Source organism: Heterocephalus glaber, unplaced genomic scaffold (assembly GCF_053883595.1).
Source record: "Heterocephalus glaber isolate CG9 unplaced genomic scaffold, H.glaber_assembly_v1.0 deba00001497, whole genome shotgun sequence".
Classification (NCBI taxonomy): Eukaryota; Metazoa; Chordata; class Mammalia; order Rodentia; family Bathyergidae; genus Heterocephalus; species Heterocephalus glaber.
The window spans coordinates 30,284,484-30,312,194 of NW_028258320.1; the positions used below are offsets into that span (position 1 = coordinate 30,284,484).

General features: G+C 32.8%; 1 protein-coding gene across 1 annotated transcript; it reads right to left on the reverse strand.

Annotated features, from left to right (window-relative positions):
- Positions 1–56: 56 nt before the first annotated feature.
- LOC147825622 (uncharacterized) lies at positions 57–27,684 on the reverse strand. Its single transcript, XM_087184395.1, has 4 exons — positions 27,631–27,684; positions 27,296–27,547; positions 16,737–16,794; positions 57–1,991 (listed from the first exon to the last, which is right to left on the reverse strand). The coding sequence occupies exons 1-4, from the start codon at positions 27,682–27,684 to the stop codon at positions 1,783–1,785; spliced, it is 573 nt and encodes a 190-aa protein (XP_087040521.1). The 3' UTR covers positions 57–1,782.
- Positions 27,685–27,711: the final 27 nt, after the last annotated feature.

A 27,711-nucleotide genomic window follows, 5' to 3' on the forward strand; every position in this document is an offset into this window, starting at 1 on the left:
CCTGCTGAAGGAAGATTAGAGTATCTGTAGCTATAAACAATAGGCATCAAATATTGTATTAATTAATTCATTCATTCATAAGTTTAACAAATAGTTGAGGTTACTCTCTGAGAATGTCATAGGCAATAAAATACATATAAGTTCCAGGCATCATACTATATTCTACTAAAAAAGTGAAGAAGCATCTATAGTAGTTCAGATTTTAAGTGCAATGGAGAAAATTAAAGCAGAGAGAGTAGAAGGAAACAGGAAAGAAGAGAGGCTAGTGCAATCTAATTTTAAATAGAATCACATTTGAGAGGAGATCTGAAAGAGGAGAAGAAACAAGGTATGTTGGAGTTCAAGGATAAATAATTGTCAGGCAGAGTTTCAGATAAGGACCAAAAGGGCCCTAAGAATACATGTACTACATAGACAAAAGGATTATGGTGATGTGATGGGAGAATAATAAGAGGGATTTATTCTAGACAGTAATTATTTATTCAGGGATTAAAATTTTAATATTGCTTTGTAGGTTTCTAAGGCTCTACTCACTAATTTTTAAAATTTTTCTTCTTTATAAATTCTGTTGTCTTATTTTCAGGCTCAATACTTTTATCTGTTATTCCCACATCATTGTACTATCTGAGGTAAATTTTTATTTTGCATTTCTTTTTTTGCATATTTTGCATTTTCTTTTTATCTTTTGATAATTTTATGTGAAGTTCTGCATATTTTATCTTGAATATATTTCCTTTATTTTATTAAAGATAGCTATAATAATTATAATACATTCTTTGAAGTTCTTGTCTGATGACCTTTGTTGCCTTTTCTTTCAAAATTCTGTTACATTTCTCCCTAATGTCTAATTATTTTGGATTATAACTTGGCTATCATGTGCATTATCTTCTGAAGATTCTGTACTTTGGTATATTCCTGTGAAAAATCTGATTCTTTATTTGAGCCAGTAATTGATTACACTCTGGAGAAAGTGCTGTCTTTCTTGCTGTGGTGAATTTAAGTTCAAACCTCAGCTTAATCATTAAGCCTTTGCTAGATCTTATCTTTCTCAAACATGTGTAGTTTAAGGGTCAAGTGAACATTTGAGAAGTATTTATACATAACATGAAGAAAGCATACATTTTTCTAGCTTTATTTTCTCTATCACTCTCCTCACTAGCCTTTTCTTGGTTTATTCTGGTAGACTCAATAATTTCTGAATTTTAACTACCTATATCATACCTCACATAACTTTAGCCCCCGCTTTGGAAAACACACAAAAAATGGTCATCAAGAATCATTCCTAGGTACACAATAAATTATGATTGTGCATCAATATAAAGATTACAAGTAAGTAAAGTAAGTCAATCTTTCTAGTAAATGCTCCACTGAATAAATTTGAGTATTGAGAACCATGGATTATAGGTTTTAAAAATTTCTAATTCTGGAGAAAATTCAGTTGGTGAGAATAATTTTAGCACCCTTCTATTACATTTTACTCAGTGCTTCAGTGTTTGATTGAGCCTCAGTATTAGTACAGCAAGATTTTCTCATCAATTTTCTACTGATTAAATGTACAAGACCTTGAGCCACAATAGTGCCAAATCTCTGCCTAGCTATAAAAGCATAAATATGTTTCAGTTATCTATTTTCATATAATGAATTAATACAAACCTTGTGCACCTAAAACAACCAGCATTATATTATATTTTTTATTATATTTTATAATTCAGTGACATATAGCCATTCAGCTCAAATGGATAGTTCTTTTCCTGAACCATGTTTGGAATATCACACCTAAGACTAGTAAGACTTTCCTAAATATGCTATTTTTTCCAGATTTATGGTCCCTGTTCTCTGGCACACTTCATTCATTGCACCATTGGCATGTTGATGTAGTTCAGACAAGAATTTCTCAATCACCCATGGCAGTCTCATAACATCTCTCAAGTACTGACAAGTCTGTTGAGTGTCTATGAAGTCTTTGGAGCTCCTGCTGTTAAATTTCTCACCTGTAACAATATGATACAAAAAAAAGAAATGAAGTATGCAATATTTTACAGAGCTTATTTTTCTATTATTCTGGTGATTTTTAACAAATACTTCTGACTTGTTCATTAGGCATTAGCTTTGCTGAAACACATGAATGTTTTCTCTCCTTTGAGCTGTTTCCTTTTCAATGAATTTCTGACCATACAAATTACTTGAAGATCCTTCTGATAAGGCTGCTAAGGCAAAAATGAGGTGGTTAATTGGAGGCTCAAACTTTTAATGAGACTTAAGCAGAATCTATTATAATATGTTATAGCAGAAATACAAACGAGTATTTTGTTAATACAACGTATTATAGGAAAATGTGTATATATCAACTAGGCAGCATAAATGTATCCAATTAAACATAAGAAATACAGAGTCTTCAGTCCTCATCAGTTCCTCTTTGATGCGCATTTTGATTTGTGAATCAATTTTTGATATTTCCAATGAAATTGTCACAGACATGTATGAGAAGCATAGGTTTAAATATAGATACAAAATGGAGTACTACTCAGCCATTAAGAATGAGAAATTAGAAACATTTGTAGCTAAATGGATGCACATTGAGGTCATACTCAAGTGAAATAAATAGGACAGTTGTGTAAATACTGAATTGTTTCTCTGGTGCAAGAAACTGAAAGTGTAAATAAGGACTAAAGGATTTAATAGGTAATGTGAAATAGGAAGAAAGGCTGCAAAGGGGAAGAGGAAGTGGGAGGGGTAGGGGAAAAGAAAGAAGGGAATGGAATATGAGAAAAAGAAAATATGGAAACAAAGTCTTTGTAGATAAGGAAGGGTAGAGGGGTTGAAAGGAGGGCAGAGGAATGGGGAAAAAATAAGAACCAAGGGAGATTATGTAAAGGTGCAAATTTCCAATGATGAATGTCATTATATTGTATACCTTAAATGTACCAATAAAATTAATTTCAAAAATAAATAATATATAACTTTTCATTTTGATAAATGTAACTAAATACATATAGCAACATTTTTATGAACTGCTTATCTTTCTTTAAATTTTAGAAGAAAAGGTATTCCTATGCTAATAAACCAGTAAATATTGTTGTGGTTACTTTATATTTAATGCTCAAAATAGACAGAGGTAGGTTTACAAAACATGTCTATTTTATACATGATGCTTTTGATGTGTAGAAGAACAAAGTAACTGGGCTAAAGTTATCAAACCTTTAAATGTGTCATAAAGAGTGTAAACTTAAGACTTTCATAACATCAGTTCTATGCTCTTACTTCCTGACTCTGTGGACAAATAAATTTAAAATAAAATAATACTGTATTTGATATTTACTTGGTAGGAAATAAATACATTTAACTGGAGAATGTTACCTTCAAAGCAGGAAAAAAAGAACCAATATCTTATAATCACATATGGGAACTTAAGTAATTGAGTTAAATAATAAATTTTTCCATTTATTTTTAAAGCAGTCTTTCCATTTAAAAGAGTAGACACCAAAATCGTCTCTTTGACTCCTGCTAATCCAGCCTTTCTTCTATTTTTTTTCAGGTTGGGTATCTGTGAAGTTGGGGTTGTTCTAGCTGACAGGGACACTGGCATGCTACAGTTGTATTTTTAAGAATGCATTAAATTATTTCCTATACAGTGGACCCTCAACTTATGACACACAAACAACTTGGGTTACAACCAGAATTTTAGTTTTAACTTCCAATCAGAGTCTTGCGTTATGACTCAAATGCTGGTTGCTTGTGCTTCCAGGTGGTCTCAGATACAGGTTTAACCCTTAAAGAGTTCTGGAGGGAATATTACAACATCCTTTCCTCTGTGGAGTTAACTGAGAAATCCTGAACCAATTTCTCTCTAAGAACACTGAGATTGGCCTATATACAAGAGAGAGATTTTGAAGGCTGTGTAGAGGAGCCTGAGCCTTCAACTGACTTGAGTTGCAACCAGCCCTTGAGAATGAATTGAGTTTCAAAGTCAATGATCCACTCTATTTTGTTGATAGCACTATTTCTATTAGTGTTTAATGGATCTTTCTTTGTGTACCATCCATTTTTTTTAGAGTTCCAGTTTTAAAAGGTGTAATAGAACACTGCTGCTCTTAAAATCATAAATGTGGTTGATGAACAGCAGGGATTGTAGAGTTGGGTATATATTTTTAAAAAACCGCATTGCCTGCTTTTCTCCTTTTCATTTCATTTCCAAACTAACTACTTTCTTTAAATGTGGTTTAATTCTATTAAGGCTGATTTCCCATTTTGAGTTTATGGTATTTCAGATGCACTTTTGAGAATTGGGGCCAGCTTCAAGAACAAACTATTGTTGATCAATAACTCAGTATTTTCTTTCATCTCTTCTCATGATAAAAAGAAAAAGTTTACTTTTAGCCATTCCCTGGTAGAATATGATGTGCACTAAGGCAAGAAGTTTTTCTTCTTCCTCTTGGCTGTATCCTCAGATCTTAGTTGACAGAGTTGATTGTAAGTTATTTCTTTTTTTGGCACCGGGAATTGAACTCAGGACCTTGTGCTTGTGAGGCAGGCGGCAGTAAGTTATTTCATATTAATGATTAATTGACTAAATATATGAAAGATAGACTAAAGCAAATTCTTTCAGAACTTTTAATGAAAGTTCTATTCAAAGGGGTAAATAGGGACTATAATGGTACTTGCTTTTTTGATGTATCATACTGACCTAGTATAACCAATACCTTATAAAAATGTAAAAAGATTTTTATATTTGTCATTGATTTTTCACTGCAATTAGAATAAAACTGGTATAAATTAGAGGTATAACTGAAACTATTTTTCAAACACTTAATCAAATAATGAAAGTAGGAATCACAAGAAATAATTTTAGAATGTGCCTGTAAATACAATTACCATATTAGAAAAAATACAATTATGGAAAAATACGTAATTCTACTCCACAGAGATATAATTAACAATATCTAGAAATGGTAGCATTACATGAAAATATATGGTCCAGTGTCTCTAATAATTAAACAAGACAGAGAAACATACATATAATTGCAGAACTGTATGAGACATATCAGCCAAATGGAGGTAAAAAACCTTTAGACACAATTGGAAGATCTTAAACTCTGATAGCTTGATTTAATTAATTAATTATGCTTCTAGTTTTCAAATATTATTGCAGTTGTTTTAAAATTTACTTTCTTTTAAAAATAGGCAGATAAATATTCGGAGATAAATTGTAGACTTTACAGTCAGCTGTCCACACCTTCATATCTACACATTCAATCATTTTTGGATTGAAGATATTTGAAAAAATATTGTATCTGCTTAGAACATATACAGATTTTTTTCTTACTCTAATTCCATAAACAGTACAATATAACAACTATTTACACAGTATTTACATTATATTAGATATTTTAAATCATCTACAGGTGATTCAATGTATTATAGAAGGATGTTCAGAGGTTACATGCAAGTACCATGCCATTTAATATGAAGAGGTTGAGAACATATAAATTTTGATACCTTTGGAGATACCTGGTATCAATCCCCTATAGACACTGACTGACAACTGTACTTCAAAACAATCCAATTTGGGGGGAAGAAACAACAACAAAAAAAGATTTATTTTGCATTTTCCTTTTCAATTTGGTGGGTGGGTAGTGACTAAATGATTGTTCATTGTCCTTTTTCCTCACTTTGTTTATACAATAAAACCTTGGTTTTTGAGCATAATTTGTTTTAGAAATGTGTTTGTAATCCAAAGAATGGGTATATCAAAATGAATCTCCCCATAAGATATAATGCAAACTTGGATGATTCATTCCACAACCCAAGAATATTTATATGAAATGATTACAATATAGTAATACAAAATATAAAGAAAAATAAGCAAAATGCCATGTACTTACCTTTGAAAGCTTTCATGGCTGGTGCAAGGGAGATAAGACAGAGGAGGGTTATTGTGTAGGATGACTTTCACTGTAACTAATGGAGTTACTGCTATCTATTTGCTATCAATGGAATCTTTTTCTTTTTATGCACCTTTAACAAGTTCCTACACAATGATATTTGCTTCTGCTCCCTTTTGATGATTTTGCAGAAATATGACATTGCATTGTCATTAAACAGATTCATTGCACTGCTACAGTTTTATTCAGTGGTGCTTTTCTACAAAATCTTGCACTGCTTCCCACATTTTCAATATCTCCCTAATCTCACTTAATGTGAGAGATTCCTCCACCCTTTGTTCCTACTCCTCTGCAGAGGATATCTCCTCCATAACATCTTGCTGTTGGGAAAGGATTACCCATAATCAGAGAGAAAGAGAGAGAGAAAGAAGGAACCATTGACTCACTTGTGATCATGTGATATTTATTGTCATACTACTTATACTTTAAGATATCACTCATTACCAAGCTAAAATGTGTTAGAAATGTTTGCTTATCTTGCAGAACACTCACAGAACAAGTTACTTGCAATCCAAGATTTTATTGTACTTGATATTTTTTTCATTGGACAACAAAATATGTATTAAAACTATGATTGTCAGTATCACCTTCAGGGACATGCAATTTATTAAGAGCCTAATAGCCAGTCATAAATATTTGTGTAATTTTAGGCTACATAGAAAATTATTTTTGAAATATATAAGATCCTTCACTATTAAAATGAACAGCAATGCAGTTTTTCACATTATTAACATTTGGATACAGACTGACCCAAAAGTTCCGTGTGTTAGAGGTTTGACCTCTCACATAACACTCTTGGGTGGTGGCAAAACCTTTTAGAGGCAAAGCCTAGTGGAAAGCCTTTGAGGCATTGGGGACATGTCCTTGAAGGGTGTAGTGGGAACTCCAGTCAGTTGCTTGTGATCTTTACACACTGGACATGAGGTAAGTCGCCTTGCTCTGTCATGTGCTTCTGACATGATGTGCTGCCTACAATCAGAGATTCAATGCTAATGCTCATAATTCATAAGATCTAAATCTTGAAAGTTGCCTATATGTCCTTTAAACAGATGAATGCTTAAAGAAAATGTGATATTTACAAACAATGGAGTTCTACTTTGCCATACAGAAAGATAAATTTGAATCATTTGTAAGAAAATGGATACACCATTTTGTTACCATAATGTTAAGTTAAAAAAAAATCAGACACATTAACTTAAATATCACATGGTTTCTCTTATATGAGAAACCCAAAATAAAAATAGAAAGGAAAACAAAAGATGATCGAAAAGGAAAGGGGATCAAGAGTTAGAAAGGGGCAGTGGGGAGAGAAAGAGGATGAATGAAAGGAACTGGCTTGTGATATATACATGTACCAACCCTGCACAAGGATTGTAAACATTATGTACCATAAATATGTACCAAAAAGAGGAAGGTGATCTCTTAAGATATTGGTGGAAAGAGGGGGAAGGGAAGTGAAAGTGGATGATGTACCAAACTTCTCACAAAGAATATAAAAATAAGAAAGATTTTCTGTATATGAAAAGAAGTGGATAAATCAAATAGTAATGAATAGTAACATCATCAATGAAGCCTAGATGAATGTTGAATGCTTCCATAAATGATGTTCTAAAAATACAAAACAAATTTTTGAAAATTCTCTTCCTGGAAATGCATAACCTGATTCTCACAAAGAATGTATTAGACAGACCAAAAATAGATACTATTGTTCAGATGTATCTGTATTATAGTAGCAAAGAAAGTTGGAAGCATTTAGAGTTTAAAGCAGATATGGGACACATGATAATTAAATGTGAGACCACACAAATAGAGAGGAAAAAACATGATAAAGAATATCATTAAGCCAAATGATGAAGCTGAAATATTAATTGATATATCAGACAAAAATTTTGTGTCAGTTTTAAATTTTGTAAAGTGTGATAATTTAACTGTGATTAGCTAAAGAAGTCCAGGGATTAAAGTTTGAGTTGTTTGTTGTGAAATGACATTTAATTTATGCTCCTAATTTTCCTTGTGTCGGTTAATAGGTCACTACAGATTCCCACCTATTATGTGAAGTTGACCTGGCCATTGAACTTGCAGCAATTACTACATTCTTAAAACTGATGGGAAACTTCATTTATTTTCTATTTATGATTTTACTAAATAAACACAAGTACACTTTAACTGAAGGGAGGATGCAAATTATTGTTAAAGTTATGTTGATTCTGATGTCCCTGAAAGTCTTGAAATTACCTTAGATACTGATAGATTTCTCTCCAATTTAGGGTGGCTGCTGTATGTAATAGCTACCTTCTTTCCAACACACCCCTACTCCCACCAAAAGACTAAACTAATACTTACTCTCCTCCTAGCAAATAGTGAGGTCACAGGCTCCTCCAGTCCCTAGCCACTACCTCATTCAACCCCATCTCAGCTCCTACAAGCCCTACCCCCGCTCCTATAAAAGGCACTTCCTGTCCTGGCCACATTGCTTTTGTCTCTCTTTTGTTCAGAGACAGCCTGGCAGATTGTCCCTACAATAAAGGCTTGTTGTCGCCTGGTCTGCTCTTGGTTTTCAGCCTTTTACCTGACAAGTACCCTTGTCTTGGTGTCTTTAGCCTTGAAGAGGGAGAATTACTGGTTTTAGAAGAACATTCCTTAAATGATTAACATGCCCTCACTTATAATTAAACAAGCATCTGATTTAAAGTATAAAGCACCAAGACAGACAAAAGCAAAGTGAAAGTAGAGATGCCAAACTTTTATTTTGGTTACAGTTACTTATTTGGTATGTGGAGGCCCTAGTCAGAGCTTTCAATTAAAAGCAGCCTCTAAGTCCTTATTAAAATTCTATTCTACATGCTAGCTAGATTCTGATTCCAAATCCCATTGATAGAGTGCACCAAGTAATCCAAAAATGATACAGGGCAGCAAGAAATCCAAACAAGTGAAATATTACAACTCCCCACCTGCTAGATATCCAAAATGTGAGTTTGTGTTCTCCAAAATCAAAGAATTAATTCTAGGAACAATGGAGGTTAAGAGTAGGAAAAATTTATTTTGAGAAAGATAGCTTCTCTCTGAGAGAAAAGGGGCACTGGAAAGTAGGTCACCCATCCACCCCAATTTTCAAAAGTGTTTTATAGGGCAAAGGCACAAGGTAAGGTGGGTACAAAACTATAAGACCCAATGGAAAATCATGAGGTGGACATGAAGTGGGACAAAACCATGACCAACCAATATGATTGCTAGTACAGTCACCCAGGTGATATTGATTAAATGAGGATCAAATGTGAAAAATGAGTCACCTACAAGGAATTTGCAGAAGGGAAATGGGCTAGGGAGATTGATGCCTATTTGGAATATCAATCACTGCTATTTATCCCTAGGGGAAGTAGGTGGGTGCAGTACCTTCTCTCTTTTTATAATGCTAACTACTAAATGAGCCTCAGTTTTTTTTTTTATGCTGAGGACCCAGCCTTGTCTAACTGCCTTATAACAATTTCTAACTAATTTAGCTATCTGCAATACCATCCTAGCCTCTAAGCTATTTGTAGTGGGAAGCATATTTCAAACTTGTTTCTCATTCATGACAAGCACTTAATAAACTTTTATTGAATGAAGGAAAGAAAATAATCGATTTACTATCACTTAAAACAAACTTGATATTGGAGAACTGCCTGTATTTCTGACTTGTAACATTAGCAGTTTCAATTCATAATTGATTTATTAATTATTATATAACAATTTAACTTTTTCTTATGTAGCTTATTTTAATGAAACTCAAGGTCATGAGTAAATTTTTCTGCTTCAGATTGCACATCATTGTGTGCCATGAATAATCATTAGCTTTCATTAATAGTACTTTTTTTCTTTTGTGATAGACTGGTGCTATTCCACCCTCCCTTTGTTCACTCATAATAAAGTGTGTTAATTATATTTTCATAAATTATTTTCTTTTTGCCACATGTAGTGATCCCATTAGCTTATTGATGTTAAAATGCAAGTTACTTTAAAAATGATGAGATAATATATTGGCTTATAGCACCTATGCATGAAGAATGGCTGGATAAATTAACTAAATAATATGAAAATCTAAGTGAGAATATGATCTGATGAAATTAAGTTTGGGTTCAAAGAACAAGGGGAATTTTTTCCTTGTAGAGTACATTTACAAGAGTAAGGGAAATTTCATAGAACTTGTATTCATTAGAAAGTTAGTGAGTCTTAAGGGGATATTTCAGATAGGTAACTTAATTAGATATCTTGTAGGCAGTCAGACAGGGCCAGCCCAGGAGGAGCCAACATGGAGGACAGTCAAGGAGCCAACATGGAGGACAATCAAGACACAGTCACTGAAGGCCAGAATTGTAAAAAGAGAGAAACTACACACCCTTGTGCTTCCCCTGGGGATAAATAGTAGTGAATGATATTCTAAATAGGTATCAATCACCTGGATGGGGGGTCAAGGTCTTAACGCAGCCTCTCCAGGAAATATCCCTGACTCCCACACTTACTGAAAATTTTTGTATGCCTGTTACTTGACTTGCTACCCCATTTGACCCCTATTTAATCAATATTATCTGGGTGACTGTACTTGTAATCTTATTGGTTGGTCATGGTTTTGTCCCACCTCATACCCACCTTATAAATTTCCACTGGGTCTTATAGTTTTGTCCCACTTTGTACCCACCTCACCACATGGCTTTGCTTTATAAATCATCTTTGAACTTTGGGGTGGGCAGGCAACCTACTTTCCAGTCCCCCTTCTGTCTCTCTTCGGCAGAAGCTTTCTTTCTCCTGATACATTTTTCCTACTCTTAACCTCCATTGTTCCTAGAATTCATTCTTTGATTTTAGAGAACACCAACTCGTATTTTGGATATCTAATAGGTTTGGGAGTCATATCTCTTTGCCCTATATCAGGAAGATAACAGAAATTGGGACAAAAAACACATAGATCCACTTGGGCACAATGAATACATAAATAATTTTCTTTAGAGTTTTCCTTAGACTGTTGAATTCAAAGTTAAGGTTTTGGATCTTATTCATGATATTATATGTATATTTATTTCTAAGAATGGAAATGTTACTGATAACTTCTATATGATTTGAAAGTATCAGTGTAGCAGTAACATTAGTATATATTACTTTATAGCCATAAAAAAATTATTATGTGCAACCTCCTGTGCTCAGCTCTTCATATGTAGTGAGGTAGCTTCTCTGGAAAGAACAGCTAGTAATTGATAAAGCCTAGATTCACTACCAAGCCTGTGAAGAAATGCTGTGTTTTGTTAATTATTTTTTTTCATTCCATGCTACCATCCAACCTATGATGGTACATCATAGGCAAGAAGATTCACACACATTTATTTGAGTGTCCTTGTGGTCTTTTTTGAATTCCATGGCTGTACTTCTTTTGACCTAGCAGTTTGGATCTTAAGTCAGGCACCTGAGAACAAGGAATTGATGGCTGCTGGCATTGAAGCGGGGAGGGCTGGAAAAACTATTTTCCACTATATATTTAATGAGTGAAAAAGAGTGAGTGACTCTTCAGTGGAGAGGAGTAATTTGTCTACCATTCTGAGTTTGTATCCCTTATGGAAGAGCTCCTTCATCTAGGCAAAAAGATGTCCAGTGTGTATGTAGCAGGGAATGTGAGTCCAAGACAAAGAGCTTGCTCCTGAAAGAGGAAATAAACTCAAAGAAAAAAAAAAAAGAGGAAATAAACTCCTGACAAGCTGAACAGAGAATTCACTAGTCTTGAATCAGACAGACAAGAGACAAAGCCTATCAAAACAGGAGTGGCTTCCAACAAATATCACCTAATTTGAGATACCAGATGTTTAGACACCAAGGAAAACCTTTCAGTCCATCTTTGAGGAAGGCTTTAATAATTTACACATTCAGAATACTGAAGTTTCCATTGAGACAACTGACATATATAAAATATACCTTAGACCACATCTGTAAAATTTGCCCTAGTCCAAGCCAATCAAGTTGCCTTTGACTCAGAAGAATAGGACTGTGATTAGCAAAACCGAAAGGCTAATTTATGAAAATCTGAGTAAGATATTTCAGTATTAGTGACTATTATACAACAAAAATACTAATTATCAATATTGTATCAATAAAAAACAACCAAATAGAAGAATAAACAAACTTACCAAGGATATTATTTTTTTTTGTCATCTCGTGAAATCTATTGTCTCAGATTTGTGAGGTCCTGTCTCTGTTGTACCTATAAATATTTTACTACTGTTATATAAAATTAAGAAAGAATATTTCAAGTTTGTTTAAATTTTGAGAAGAAGCACATATATACAATTTGTGGAACACATAAATCTTGTTACAACTAATTAACAATATTATAGTGATATGAAAACAATCACATGATATATAAATAGGCTTTCCATTTTATAGACACTGGATAAATAGAGCATATATATATGAAACTCCATTATAAGGAGGTATTATGTTTTAATACATAATTATAATTATAAAAAATAACATTTCCAACATCCTACTGTCTTCTTCCCAAGGTAAGTAGCCTGACTGCATAGTGGAGTTAATCACCTTGATGAATTTTCTTTTCTTTGTAGCTTTAGTAATTATGTAGGTATTCTAAAAGGTACAGATTAGCTTTAAAAAAACAACATAAAATTAAAATAAAACAACATAAAATAAAAATTAACATAAAATTAAAACAACATAAAATTATTTTTGAATGGAACAGTTTCTATTAAGTCTCACATAAATAAGTTACATTCCTGGTAAGATTGAGAAAGATATAGTAATATGTTTACTATTCACAAAATTATTACTCTACTGGAACTGCAAAACCAGGGGTATTGAAAAACCAAACTATCAGCCAAGGTACAATTTTATTAAGAATTCTTTTAGTGGGTAGGGAGCTCTGTATGATACATTTCTCATTTTTATAAGTTGTGGAAATTGCTATCACAAAATTTAATGTGCTGACAGAACCCATATTTGTAGATATAAATCATTTGACAGCTTCTCTTCTATATAGTAATATAACGCTCTCTCCATATTTGACATCCAAGATTAGAGTCACTCATTTTTCAAATCTTAAAAAATGTCCCTTATACATTCATACATTTATGCTATTTAATTGGAATATGTATCTTCTTAAATAGGGTGCTAAATGATTATGGGAAGATACCCAATATCAAAGTCATCAAGAAGTTTTCCAGTGGCTACTATATATATTATGAATTTCTTCTGTCCACTGCAATTTACAAGTATTAAGGAGTCATTTCTTCTAGGCCTTTTGGCTAAGATCAGTGAAGTATTAAGGATTCACAATTTTACTAACAATTTAATTAATCTAAAGCCTGTTTTTTAATGCAAGAATTCAACACAACTTAACATCATCTCCATTTATTTTTGTGAAGTTCCTTCAATATTTTCTCATGAGATTTTTTTTTTTTTTTTGGTACCAGGGATCAATCTTGGGACCTTGTGCCTGCGAGGAAGGAGACAGAACCACTGAGCTAAATCTCTGGCCCTCTGATGAGATTTTATATCCTCACACACACAAAAAAATGCTCCTTCTGTTGAGCGATATCCCCTTTCCCTTAACTCCTTACCATTATTCACTAATATCTGCTGTATTCATTGGATGTCAAAGTCATCTCACAGTCCTGCGGCAGTATTATATTCTTCAGGATAAATTTGGTAATGTTCTATTGCAAAGTGAGCAATCCTTTCTTTCACTTTGTATTAGTTAATAAATACTATTATCATCTTATGGTTACTTTCCCAGAAATTTTATCAAAATTTTCATGAGTTTACTCTTCCAATTTTTATTTATATATTTCCCATGTCTTGTAGGACTAAGATGTGATTCCATTAGAAGGTCATCTATTCTGGGACACATATAGTGACAAAAACAAAGATATACTCAGAATTGATTGTCTTCTCTTCAGAATAAAAGTTTCTGATTTGATCAAATACTATCCATTCTTTCCTGAGCATTAGCAACTTACCAGATACCTACTAATTGTTCAAGGACATATATTTGGTAATAGAGTACAGAAGTCTGAAACCATTGTACAAAGAACAAGTTGATAACAAGCTCTGATAGTTGCTCATGATCTTAACAATAAACTCATTGTTGAGAATCAGAAGAGATAACTTTGTGCATATTACCATGATTTCCAGAACACTCTCCCATTTATTTTTCTTCCTGTATGTGTAAATCAGTTTGAGCTTCAATGAAATAGTGGGAAATAGTAAGATGAAAAGCATAGTAATGAATAGATAAAAGACTTAATGCCCTGGAATAATGTATAGTTAAATAAGCTAAGTCATCAATATGACTAAACACATTTTGCTTTCACATCAATAGCAATGCAATAAAATTAGTATTAGAGGGGCTGAGGATTTAGCTCAGCGGTACTGGCGCCTGCCTCACAAGCGCAAGGTCCCGAGTTCGATCCGTGGTACAAAAAAAAATTAGTATTAGAAATTTTGTTACACTATTTTTATCCACATTTTCTACTGGCTATGCATTATGAGGAAATATACTACAATGGAAAAGAACAATGGGTTTGGAACATAGAAACTGTTATGGTTTGTGATTAGATGTCCCCCCAAAACCTCATACAGATGAGGTGGGAATTTCTTTTTTGGAGGTAGCTGAATCTGGAGTGTGTGATCCTGGGATTAAGGGCGTGTGATAACTAAACTACTACATATGAGTAAGTAGTTAAGTACCGCCCTAATCCCAGTAGATTGGATGGGATAAAAGAGGCAGAAAGACCTGGTAAAGCTCTCCTGTTACCTTTGCTGCCTTGTGCATGCCATGTTTCTACTCTGTCATGCTTGTTTGTCATCCTGCCTTAGAGCCAGCCAATTATGGACTGATATGTCTACAAAATGTAAGCCAACTAAAACTCTTCCCCTTTTTTGATGCCAGGTATTTTGTCTCAGCAATGAGAGAAAAATAACTAACGCAGAAACTTAATTTTGAGTCCTGGCTCTGGCCTTGTTTCTCTGTATAATTGCTGGGCCCATATTTCTGTTTTCCTATCATAGATTCCTATCTAAGTTTGGTATACATGAGAGGTGAGGTTCTACATAGTCTTCACAGTCTATGAAACATTTTATTTCATATGCTCAGCTATTTGTCAAAAAATATACTTAGACCCATCAGTTGATGTACAACACACAACTATCTATGCTTTGGCATAACTATTTAAATTGCTTGATCCACCTAAGAGATATTGGGCTTCTCCACCAAAAGTTTAATATGGTATATATTGAAGGGCACTGGATAATAGTACAGTACAGTTTTATATTAATAAAAGGAACACAAATTTCTTCCTGTTAAGAATGTTGTGAAGAGACTCAAATCAGTTGTTTCATATGAGATTAAAAGATGAAATTCATGTTAAAATTTTATGTGCACTTTTTGAAGTCAACATTGTATTACCACAGAGTAATCACAAAAGAACATGAAGTAAACTCTGAGAAGAAAAAAGATTCTTAAACTTTCTTGTTAATAAATAGCTGATGGTTTACAAAAATCTTCCCTGTGATTCCATCTCCCTATAGGTGATGTTTAAAATGATGGTTTCAGGGCTGGGGATTTAGCTCAGTGTTTCCTCCACCTGCCTCACAAATGCAAGGACCCCAGTTCAATCCCCAATATCAAAAAAAGAAATAAATAAAAAAATAAAATAAAATGATGGTTTCAGGCCACGGATTTAGCTCAGTGGCACCAGGCCTGCCGCAAAAGTGCAAGGTCCTAAATTCAATCCCTGGTACCAAAAAAAAAAAAAAAAATGTAAAATGATGATTTCAAGCAAACCCCTTAAAATGTTTAACTTTTTCTTTGAAGTTGATATGTCATAACATTCAATGGGTTTTTCTAATGCTCAGAAACTTGGGCCCTTAGTGAGGGGAGGCTAAGTATTTTCAGTTATGTAATTTCATCTCATTAATCCAATCTCTATTATTCTAGTATAAAAAGCTTCTCACACAGATGACACAGAATAGTTCATTGCTGACTACTAAAACTAAAAAATTAAATGCAATTCTCTAGAAGAATCCAATAAAATATCACTTGTTGACAGAGATGATTTTAAATTTGGCTTGAAATAACCAAATTAAATGAAATGGGATAGCATAATTGCTAGTCAAATTTCAGCTCATGTTTTATTGGCTCTAAAGTCATTAAAGGTAATTATAATAAAAACTGACATGATACAGGTGATGTGAAGAAAATTAGCTTTTTATTGGGCCCTTCTGATAATTTACTATCTGATACACAGATATATTAAGAAATAAAAGCATATTGCTTTCATGACTTCTTAAAAATAATTTAGAACAATACTTTTTCATACTACATTATTATAGTTCCACATTTGTTTGCAAGATTCTCTGTGAACTAAAAAGTACTTTATATTACAGAAGAATCTTTTAAAATGTTCTTACTCTGAATTTTAAATTTAGGAGATAGTTTAATAATCAGTATATCAAACTAACTTGTTATAGGTATGAAAATATAAGTCCCAATTCTAACATTAGCTGCCTAAACTATACATATTAAGTACTGAGATTTTCAAATTTGAAAAAGTATATACAAGCTTAAAAAATAGGACCAGAATTAAATTAATGGGTCTTTAACATGCTTATTTTAATATTATATCAACCCAAGAAAGGCAACATATTTTGATTTTTGGTTATAAACTATTCTCCATCATGCCTTATCCTTCTATTGCTGCTGCTTTATGGGTTAGTGCATGAAATTTAGATTCTTCTATCTCAGGTTGTGTTACTTACAAGCTCTGTGCTCTTGGCCAGGTAATTTGGTTTGTTGATGCCTCAGTTTTCTCTTTTTCTAAATAGAAATAACAAGAGATTTGAGGATTAAATATATTAATGTATGTAAAGCATTTAGCACAGAGCCCAGAAAGTGACAAAATGCTTTTATCATGTTCCTAAACATCATGATGTTCATCACTACTGAATCTTCACACATTTTAACTTCTGTAGTATAATCAAACAGTTCCCCACAACCGTTCAACATTTTCAGGTGAAAATATGTATTTAGAAACTCTACACTGCTCGATTTGCTTAATGGCAACATGTTGGGTTGTTAGTGACTCTTACCTTTTCCCAAATCTTTGTTCCTACTTCAATAAGTAATTGAATGAACTAATGTTGGTAATGTTAATTCTTAATTTTCTGTTATCTTCTTATCTCTTTCAGTCTCTAATTCCACAAATATAATCGAATTTCCCATTGTTACTTAGCGGACTTTTCTAGAATTTTCTAGTTTATCTTCTAGTCTCTTATTTACCCACTCATATTATTTTTCATAAAGTTTCTATAAAGATTTATCAAAATTAAAATGTGATCCTATCATTTCCTTCCTTGGTATCCTCCAATAATCTTCCTCTACTCATAAACCATGAATCATGCTCCTCAAAATGATGCACATTTCTACCAAGATATTTTTATATAAATCATAACGAACTATTACTAGTTCTATGAATATTCCATTTCCACCCATCCTTTTGTAACACTGTTTTTTCTCCATCTGGCTTTGCTTTTATCTATGATATGCTGACACCCATAAAACAGAATTAAAGATTAATCACTCAATCTTAGGTATAACTTATGTGTCTTACATGTTGTCCCTATTCTTTCATTATGTTAAGGCTTAAATATTTGTTTACAAGTCTGGCATTTTTTAAGGTATTCTGATACTTGTTAAAATAAAGACTAAGACTACTTCAATCAAGGTGAGTTATATTGTGGTGCTACAGAGGGCATGAACTCAACTTCAAATTTGAATACAGCAAAGATGGCTGGAGAAAGTGAATGGATCAATGGATGAAAAATTAAGAAGAGTCATCAAGGGTAGGTACATTCTTCCTAAATAATACTGATTTAACAGTACTTTTGCCAAAACAGTTTGATAGGGTGAGCATAGTATTGAATGTAAGATGGTTTCAAGGAATCTGTTTGTAATTTGGAGAGACATTTTAATAGTAGCCAAATCTTTCTTTAAGGATTGAGGTTTTCATTCATCTCATTATCGTGAACCTAAAAAATCTTGATAAGTTGTAGATACTTAATAAGTATATTTTCAATGTGAACAGAATCTTTGTCAGAATCTTTGTCAAATAAGGTCAACGCTTGAGATTTCAGTCTATTTTGAAGGCTAATAGAGGAGGTATAACATGATTTATACTTCTACTTACATGTCTGATTGACTTTAAGTTTAACACATCACAGTTAAAGAATCAATATGTTCTGCTTTATCTCTCCATCTTGTTTCTGATCAGCTATCACTTTCAAAGCAATAATGCTGTATAGTATTCTGTGTTTCAAATGGTTCACACTTGTATGTCTAGTTCAAATTTCATGTAAAATATTTGTGAGCTGGATATCACACTGAAGTTGACATTAACTGTTCTATCACGTCTTCCACAAAGCACTCCTTTAATGCTTGCATAAATTTTTTAAGAGGAAGTACTTAACAATATATTTTTTATTAGATAGTTTTGTTCCAGAAAGTCTGAGGCTTGGGAATAAAGACAATAATTCAGAATTAAAGACTTCTGTTCTTAAGTACTTTTCTTTTAAATTTTTGATTGAAGTTAAATTACATAAATGCATATATTTTAATTGTACAGATAAATTATTTTCCATGCTTTTATCTGTGTAAGCATTTTCCAAGTTAAGAAATAGTAATATTTCATTAATTTACCATGTTTCTGTGCTTCACATCAGACAGCATCACATCTGTAAACATAGCACAAACTTAACTTCTTTAATTTGTTTTAATCTTTCTTCAATTTTCTTCATTACAACAGATTAGTGTTTCTCCTATTACAGAAATCCGTATACATACAATAACATAGTGTGCTCTCATTTTGAATATGACTTCTTTCATTCAAATTTTATCTGTGAGATTATAAATTTTGTTATGAGTAGCTGTATTTTGGTATTTTCTGTGAGCATTGTCTCCTTATAAGCATATTAATGATAAGTGAATATTTGGGCTGCTTTTAATATGTAATTTAGTATGTAGTTAATATGTAATTTAGTATGTAATTTAATATGTAATTTAGTATGTAATTTAATATGTAATTTAGTATGTAATTTTGGGCTGCTTTTAATATGTAATTTTAATATGTAATTTAATTAATTTAATTATGAATAATGCTGATATGTGTATTCTTAAACATATTTTTGGTAGACATAAACATTCATTTATTTTGAAAATATGGCAGGGTGGCATTTCCAGATGATAAGGCAGATTGTTAGCTTTAGTAGTAGTATATTTTAATCCGTTATTCCTCCTTGTATCAGCTAGTACTTTTTAAGAACATTTAAAATGTGGTCTGAACGTTTTTCCAACCTTGGAAAAATGCACTCTTTTGAGCATTAAATTGATTTCATTTAAATTTTCTATAGATGCAATCTACTGGGGTAATATTTTGGTGCCATTTTGCTTCTTTTCTTAATGTGTTTATGACAAATAGGTATTGAGTTTTGTGAAATACTTTTATGCAATTCTTTCCATACTGTCTTAAAAGAGTTTTATGTTCTTTTAATTCAGTGAATTATATTTATTTATTTAAAAGTTCTAAACGCACTTTTCACTTTTAAAACAAAACTATCTAGACTCTAATGAACTGTACTTTTTATCATTTTCTATTTTCTATTTGTTAGTGTGTTTTTTATTATTGTTGGCTCTAAGTTCATGAAATTAATTAATCTTTCATGTTCCTGGGTCATAGAAAGTTCAGGTTAAAATATGCTCCCTTCTCAAAATGGAGAAGCATGTTTATTTGATCTTCTAAAGTAAATTAATTCTCTCCCCCCTTTTCTTTCTCTGGAAAATTTAATATAAATTTAGTATTTATTTCTTCTTTAAATGTTTGAAATATTTTTGACCTAGACAATTCTTTGTGGGAAGATTTTTAACAAAAACATTTTCACTTTGTGAATGTCAGATTATTTGATTTTCTATTTCTTTTTGAGATAATTTTTGTTACTTCAAATTATTAAATTCTACATATACTTGAAACCTTATGAGACTAGAAAGCATAACTCACATGATATATTTGATACTTAAAAGATATTATATGCTAAGTACATAAAATACTTTATATGGTTATTGTCATTTAGATATACTCATGTGTTTATCTATGGAGAAATATCAATTTCTATCTAGATAAAAGTACATATTTACCAATTCACTTATTCTTCCTTACTTTATATATTTTGAAGCTTCAGTCTTCTATTATTTCCTTTTCCTGAACTATATCATTTAGGATTTTTTCTTATTTGTGGGGCCCTGGCATTGAAGTCTATCAATAAATCTCACTCAATATATTTTTAAATTTTTTTTAAATCCTAGAATACTTTTTAAGAAATACATTTAATCACTGGCTTTTGTTTCTTCCTTAACCAATATTATTCAGATTCAATGATTGATACTAAGATATGAAACAGTGGTATTACCAGTTTTGCCAACTGAGGAATCTATGAATTCTTTGCTATCAGAGAGAACCAATTGCAAGGAAACTGTGGAAGTTATCAGCAGCTGCTCAGGAAGAGATCACAGTATTAATTATATCTTAGTACTTAATAACAGTAAAATCTCATTCTAAAGTAATTTTTGTTTTTCATTCAACACATTAAAAATATTCCTATATTGTCTCTCTTCTATGGTTCAACAAAGAATATTCTGTAATATTTATCTGCTTCTTTTTGTCTTCAGTTTTCTGAGTTTGAATATGATGTACCAGAGTATGGATCCTAACATGTGGAACTTTTTTGTGCATGTGTGAATTTCATTACAGTAGACATTAAAATATATTGCATAATATGGAGAAATTCTGTTTGTTAATATTTTTCAGAAGTGGGGAAGGCTCAGGTGTTTTAGGAAAAAATTCTTATTTTGGTCTGTCATACAGAAGAAATAAAATATATTGTTGATCAAGTTTTTTTAAAAAACTAACAATGTTTTAGAACATTTTATAAATAATGGCAAAAAGGAGTCCACATTAAAATGTATTTTCATGTGGTTTTATTTTGTGGATATTGCTGAGCACTATTGTTAGCTACAGGTGCCAGTGCTTATTTTGTACTTGTTTCATGACAAGATCTGTATTAAGAAATTTTATTCTTTCAATTACCATGTAGAGTAGGCATTAGTAATGTAATTTTTATATAAAATTGAGGACTGTAGTATTTGACCATAAGCCATGAACCGTTAACATGTGCAATAAACCTTGAATCCAAAGTCTGAGTCTACTACAGAGCCTACTTTTCTTGTTGTACATGAAATGGGTTTACATTAAATATCTGTTTATGTGAATAAACATTCCATGTTGTGGTACATAGTAGAGTTTTGTTTAGTTTTCTTTTGGGAAAAAATAGCAGAGCTGACTGGTAAATCATCAATAAAAGAAGCTGTCATATGTCCTCTGTATAATGAAGCTTATGGAAACTGAATTCTGGAATTGCTTACCTAGAATTTATTCATTTATCTTTTATGATATCTGTTATAATGGAAGAGGACATTGCCTTTTTCAGAATGCATGTATGTTAGTGTGCTTTTATGTGAAAATCCTAAACAAAATACAATTCACTCTGAGCAAAATAAAGTTTATGATTTTAGGTTATTTTGTTAGACTTTGGTATTTTCAATATTAGTATTATAACATTATAGATACTATGACTAGAACAAACATATGATTATGGCAAAATAAAACAGGGTTTGTTATAAAACAAAAAGTTACAGCAGGACATATTGTGTCTATATATTTGAATATTTTGAGTGTCATTATAGATGCTAGCTTAGGATACTATCACTTTTTGAAACCTCTTTCATTTTGTGAAAATCAATGTCTGTATATTTTTGTGGTGCTTGATATCTAGCACTTTAAAAGATGTGATTTTTGAGATTTTTTTAATATCATAAACATTTATAATATATGTCATAACTTATAATAGTGATGCAACTACAATAAAGTGCAACGTGACATTGTAAGTAGGTAATATATTTTGTTTGTGAATGGGTGAATCTGTTATTTGCCAGATGCTCTGCTAAGTACTTTGGATGTGGTGACTGATGGCAATTTAATGGGAATTCTGAGGTCTCTATGACTTGATTAAAATAAGAAATATAAGAACAAGTACATTGCTATGAATTATTGCTACAGTACCAAAAAACTCATTATGTCAATACATCCTGTTTCCAATATAAAAGGAAATGTTCTAAGGAAGGATGGGAACTATGATGATTAATCTTATGTATCAACTTGACTGGGCCATGGAGTTTCCACATATTTGATCAAACAACATTCCGAGCTGACTTGTGAAGATCAAAAAAAGAATCTGTCATATGTCATTTGTGAAACAACGCTTATAGAAACTGAATTTTGGAAGTGGTTATTGTTTATTAATTTATCATTTCTGATACCTGTCACAGTGAAAGAAGTGGTTGATTTTTTTGGTATGTATGTATATTAGTTGTGGTTTCTCTTGGGAAAAACCTAAATAAAAAAAAATCTGAAAGTGATTTGGGATAAAGTCAGTATTTGAATCAGTAGACAGAGTAAAGCTGATTTTTCTCTGTGCTGTGGGTATCATTCAATCAGTTGAAGGACTGAATGGATAAAGAGTCTGACTTTGCTTCAAGTTAGAGAAAACTGTTCCTCTATCAGTGTCTTTGAGGTGGGTCGTGTATTGTTTTCTTGCCTTCAGATCTGAAGTAAAATATCAGCTTTCATTGGATCTTCTGGTTTTTCAGTGGGAACTTATTGGCTCTCCTAGGTCTCCATGTTTCCAATTTAGACTTTGGGATACATCAGCCTTCATAATCTCCATCCCACTTTGTACTGCTCTAGCAAAATACCTGGGCCTGCTACTTGGTAAGTAATGTCTTTAATTTCTCACATTTCTGGAGATTAACAAGTCCAAGATCAAGCACTACAGTAAGTGCCTGCTGAAGGCTGTATTATTGCATGCTGACATTGAGAAGGAATAAAAAAGACAAAGGAGAAAAAGTACTGTGTCATCACATAGAAGAAAAACAGAAGAGAGAACCTATTACCTGAAGCTCTTTTATAAGGATCCTAACTTCTACAATGGCTCTGATCTGATGACTCCTAAAAGGTGAAGCTCTTAATACTATTACATTTGACACTGAGTATTAGCATGTAAATTTTTAGGAAAATGTTCAGGCCAGGACCGCTTGCAATTGAATAAGCCAATTAAATTATTTATAATAAATTCTCTGTATCTATCTATCATCTATCTATCTATATATCTATGTGTGTGTGTGTAGATGGGTAGTTATATATGTCATAAAATATATATAATGTATTAACATAGTACAGACACACTCATGCATGTCTACTTACATATATATATATATACATACCCACATACATATATGTGATACAATGCATATAATATATACACACACATAACAACTGTATATAAATACAATGGTTACAGTTTATACCTAAAAAGTCCCTCAAAAGTCCCATGTGTTTGGAAAATGTTTGAACTATGGGAGCAACTATGGAAGCAGTTTCATCAGTGGTTGAAAGTTCAGTAGTCTATGTGCTGCTGGAAAGTAGAGCCTAGTTGGAAGAGGCAATTAACTGGAAGCCTGATCTGTATCCTTGTTCCAGCTCCTCCTTTTTCTATTTTTTTCCTTGCAGCCATGATGTAAGCATCTTTCTTTGCCAGGACCTTCCACCATCTTGTTTTTGTGGTAGAGTCTGATAATCATGGACTGAACCCACTGAAACTGTGAACCTAAATAAATGTCTCATCCTTTATATTGTTGGTGTTGAGTATTTTGTCCCAGTGACAGTAAACTAATACAACAATCTTTTTGTTCTGTTTTCTCTGTAGAATCCTGACTATTACAAAAACTTTAGAAGTTAAAAATAAGATGTCATTGAGAATAATATCTTTGGAAGTTAATCAGTTGTGTAAAGAGCTCCAAGGAAGAAAAATAGGGAAGAGAAATCACTTTGCTATTAACTTGTAAAGCCGCCATTACTACATACAATTTTGGAATTACATCACTGTTTAAAACAGAATCTATAATTTTTTTTTTTTGGTATCCCAGTCTGGAATAGAACTCTCGGGCCCTTGTGCCTGTGAGGCAGGCAGCAGAACCACTGTGGAGTCTATAATTTTGAAGTGCTTTTATAATCATTTATTAAAATGTTTGTATTATATCTAATTAATTATATCCTTATTAGTGCTTACTTAAAATTTATCTAAATAAAATTTCATGATTTCATTAGATGAAATGTTTTGCTTGATAATTTAGCACCCTTATTCACATTTGATATTTTGAATAGAACACAGCAAAAGGCTACTGCCAAAAAGAATTATGTCTTATGATAAAACCATGTAGAAACTTGCCTATCACAAGCTCTCACCTGAACCCTTAGTAGTTTACTCCTTATTTTCTTAGGTCGTATGCCTATTGCTTTTGACTTTCAATGAGGCTACATTCTACTCTGTGATTTTTGCACAACTGTTAATGATTTAGAAAACTAAAAGATTTTTTCCACTTTATGTTATACCTTGAGCTCCCTGAAGCATTATCTCATTGGTAGGGGATTAAACAGTGTAGAGATTCTTTAGTTCTCTTAAAGACTGCTACTTTAGTAAGAATATTCAATGACTGCAAATGTTGTTAAATTAAATCTAATATAGGTAATGTAGTGCACACCTGTAATTCCCCACTAATTCGGAGGTTAGGAATGAAGAGCACAATTTCTAGGTAATTCTGAGCAACTTAGCGAAAGACTGTCTCAAAGAGAAAAAGGGCTGAATGGGTAGCTCAGTGGTGGAACACTTGTCTATAATGAGTAAGGCCTTGGATTCAGTCAGTTTGCATAACTAAAGAAATATGAAACAAAAAATGCTGAGATACAAATGTGCCATTTGTACTTGTAACATTTTAAGTAAAGGCATGTCAGAGGTTGCAATTTTGTCATTTGAAATAGCTAAGCTATGCTGCAGTTACAAATAAATATTAGAGACTAAACAAAACACAAATATAATTTCTTGCTCTCACTACTTGTCCATCATTGATAGATGGGTGTGTCTTGTTTCCTAATTCTGCCAAGGCCAATGAAGCCATTCTCATCTGAAATATTAGAGGATGCCAGCATAGAAGGAAAAAAAATAATTTTCCTTCCAGAAGTTGTGTATGACACTTTCTGTTAACATTTTATTGACCAATGAAAAATCATATGACCAGTCTTAACTTGAATCAGAGTAGTGAGAACATTTGTTTACCAATATTTTCTGATAATCAGTTGAGTTATCATGCACATATTAAAGAACTTTTAAATAAATTATTTTTATAATTATTTTTAGTGTAATTTATGTTTCCTATTTTCATAAAAGAATGACCTGTAGCTTATGCTACATATGCACTGTAATCAGCCTTGTAAAAAACAGAATATGAAATTTGTATTGATTATTGACAGTGTATTTTGGTCTTAGAATTTTTTAAATTACAGTTGTCCTTTGAGTAATTCTAGATTTGACATCTATTTTCAAAATAAAAGGATCTTTTAGTTTGATATTTTAATATTATGAAAGTATTGTACAACATAGAGTTAATAAAGGGAACTTTGAACTGTTTAGTATATGTAATTAGCTAAAATAAGTGGGCTGTTCCTGTTTCCATCTCCAATCCAAGTGAAAACTTTAGCAAGGGCTGACTGACTAGCTCTCAGTCTCTTTTGCATCCCCAGTTTCATGCTGAAGACTCCATCTTTCATATTTTCCTGCTTATATTATATTCAAATTTTCAGTATTAGTTCTAAATATTCTTCTTTCTTCATCAGACATGATTGTAAAAGGATTATGTAATACATTTCAATGAATTGGATATTTGTGTACACCAAAAAGGAGCTTAATATTTTGTCCAATGCTCTTTGAGAAATGTTTGCTGTCACCTTCTTTCTACTTGTTTTTCTATGTATTTTCTTTAATAATTCAACTTTCACAATGTACAATGTCTTCTCTACATGGCTTGACATTTTTTCAGGAAGAAAGCAGTTTTTATGTTGTGAAAATGACCTCAAAAACACTCCACTTCCTTTGCATGAAAATCTCAGACTCTGGGAAAACTGCTGGTCTGCAGTATGATACTGTACCTGAATACAAACATTTTTGAGTTTTTATTTTGGTATAATGGCTCACTGATGGTTGTGGGTAATCTCCATTTTTTCCTCAAGCAAATAGTGCTGTTATTGAAATATATTTTTAATCCAGTTCATCAGTTTGCAAATATTATTAGAATTGTTCATAATAGTAAAGTAATTTTATGTTTTCTGTTAGGGTCTGTTTTAGGTAGGATCCTAGAAACTGACTTTATAAAATTACTCAAAGTATTTTTATGATACTAGTGTTTTGATGTAGATAAATTATCCAGACTATATTATTAATTAACATGTGCCTCCTGTTTTAAATGGAAAAAAACTGAAGCACAGATGGGTAGCAACACATAGAAATCAAGATCTCTAGATTACAACACAGGTAGATCATAATTATGAAACAACAGTTATGTAATCATGGATGAGATATTCAAACCTGCTAACTTCCAATTTCCTCACCTGTGAAAAAGAGATCATATAGGAAAGTGAAAAGATTGTTAATGTATTTACCACATTTCTTGACATATGTTAAATATTCAATTAACATTGTTTTTTATTGTCTTTAGACATTTTTAATATTTGTTCTCATCTTTCCAAGCCTCTTGTCCAAATCTTACACAAAAAACTATTCAATACATTATATTAGACAATTGCTATAAATATGACTGTTTCATTCCATAGACTATCTCTGCATCTTAGAGTATTATTTTACCATGCTAGGTCCTTTGACATTTGTATCTGATGGTGTTGGTTTCCCACTTGGATTCTCTTTATTGACTTGGCACTTCTATGTCCCAATTTCTGTGTGGTTTAGCTACCAAAAGTTCACACATCACCCTTTCTGGGATAGTAGCCCACGGCTGAAGTTATTACCATTCTTGAATGGTCTAAAAGGTTGTGCCTGTTGTGCCCAGATCGCGAAGTCCCCAAAGACCACCAAGGAGCCGATTCGGATGTAAGCACACGAGGGTCATTTATTCAAGCTCAAGCAGGGGCACTCAACCGTCACCGATGCAGCGGATCAGGATTGAGAGCCCCTGCTCGAGCTTGAATAAACGACCCTCCTGTGTTTACATCGGAATCGGCTCCTTGGTGGTCTTTGGGGAATTTGCAATCTGGGCACAACATTTGGGGGCTCGTCGGGGATCCCCAAGACCCTCAGGATTCCCGTACCGGAGGGTCGACGCCGGCTGGTGAGTGTTTCTGTGTCTGTAAAGTCTGGGGCCCATTTTCTGGGAAGGTCGGCAAACGGTCTAGGCGGAAGCGCTGCGAGGGCCGTCGACCGGGGATCCCGGAAGACGTTCCGGGATCCTTCTGGAGGGGACAGAGTGCCCCGTGAGTACGAGTCTGTGAGACTCCTGGAGGGACCGTGAGGGTCGCTCCCGCGGTACGGCGTGATGCCGTCGTCCCATGCTTTTTACTTTTCTGTTGTGTTTACATCAGAATCGGCTCCTTGGTGGTCTTTGGGAATTTGCGATCTGGGCACAACAGTGCCTTGTGCTCTTTGCCCTCATGATATGAAGCCAGTGAGTGACTGATGTTGCAGTATAACACAGGGACATCTTACCTATGGGAAGGACAGACTTACA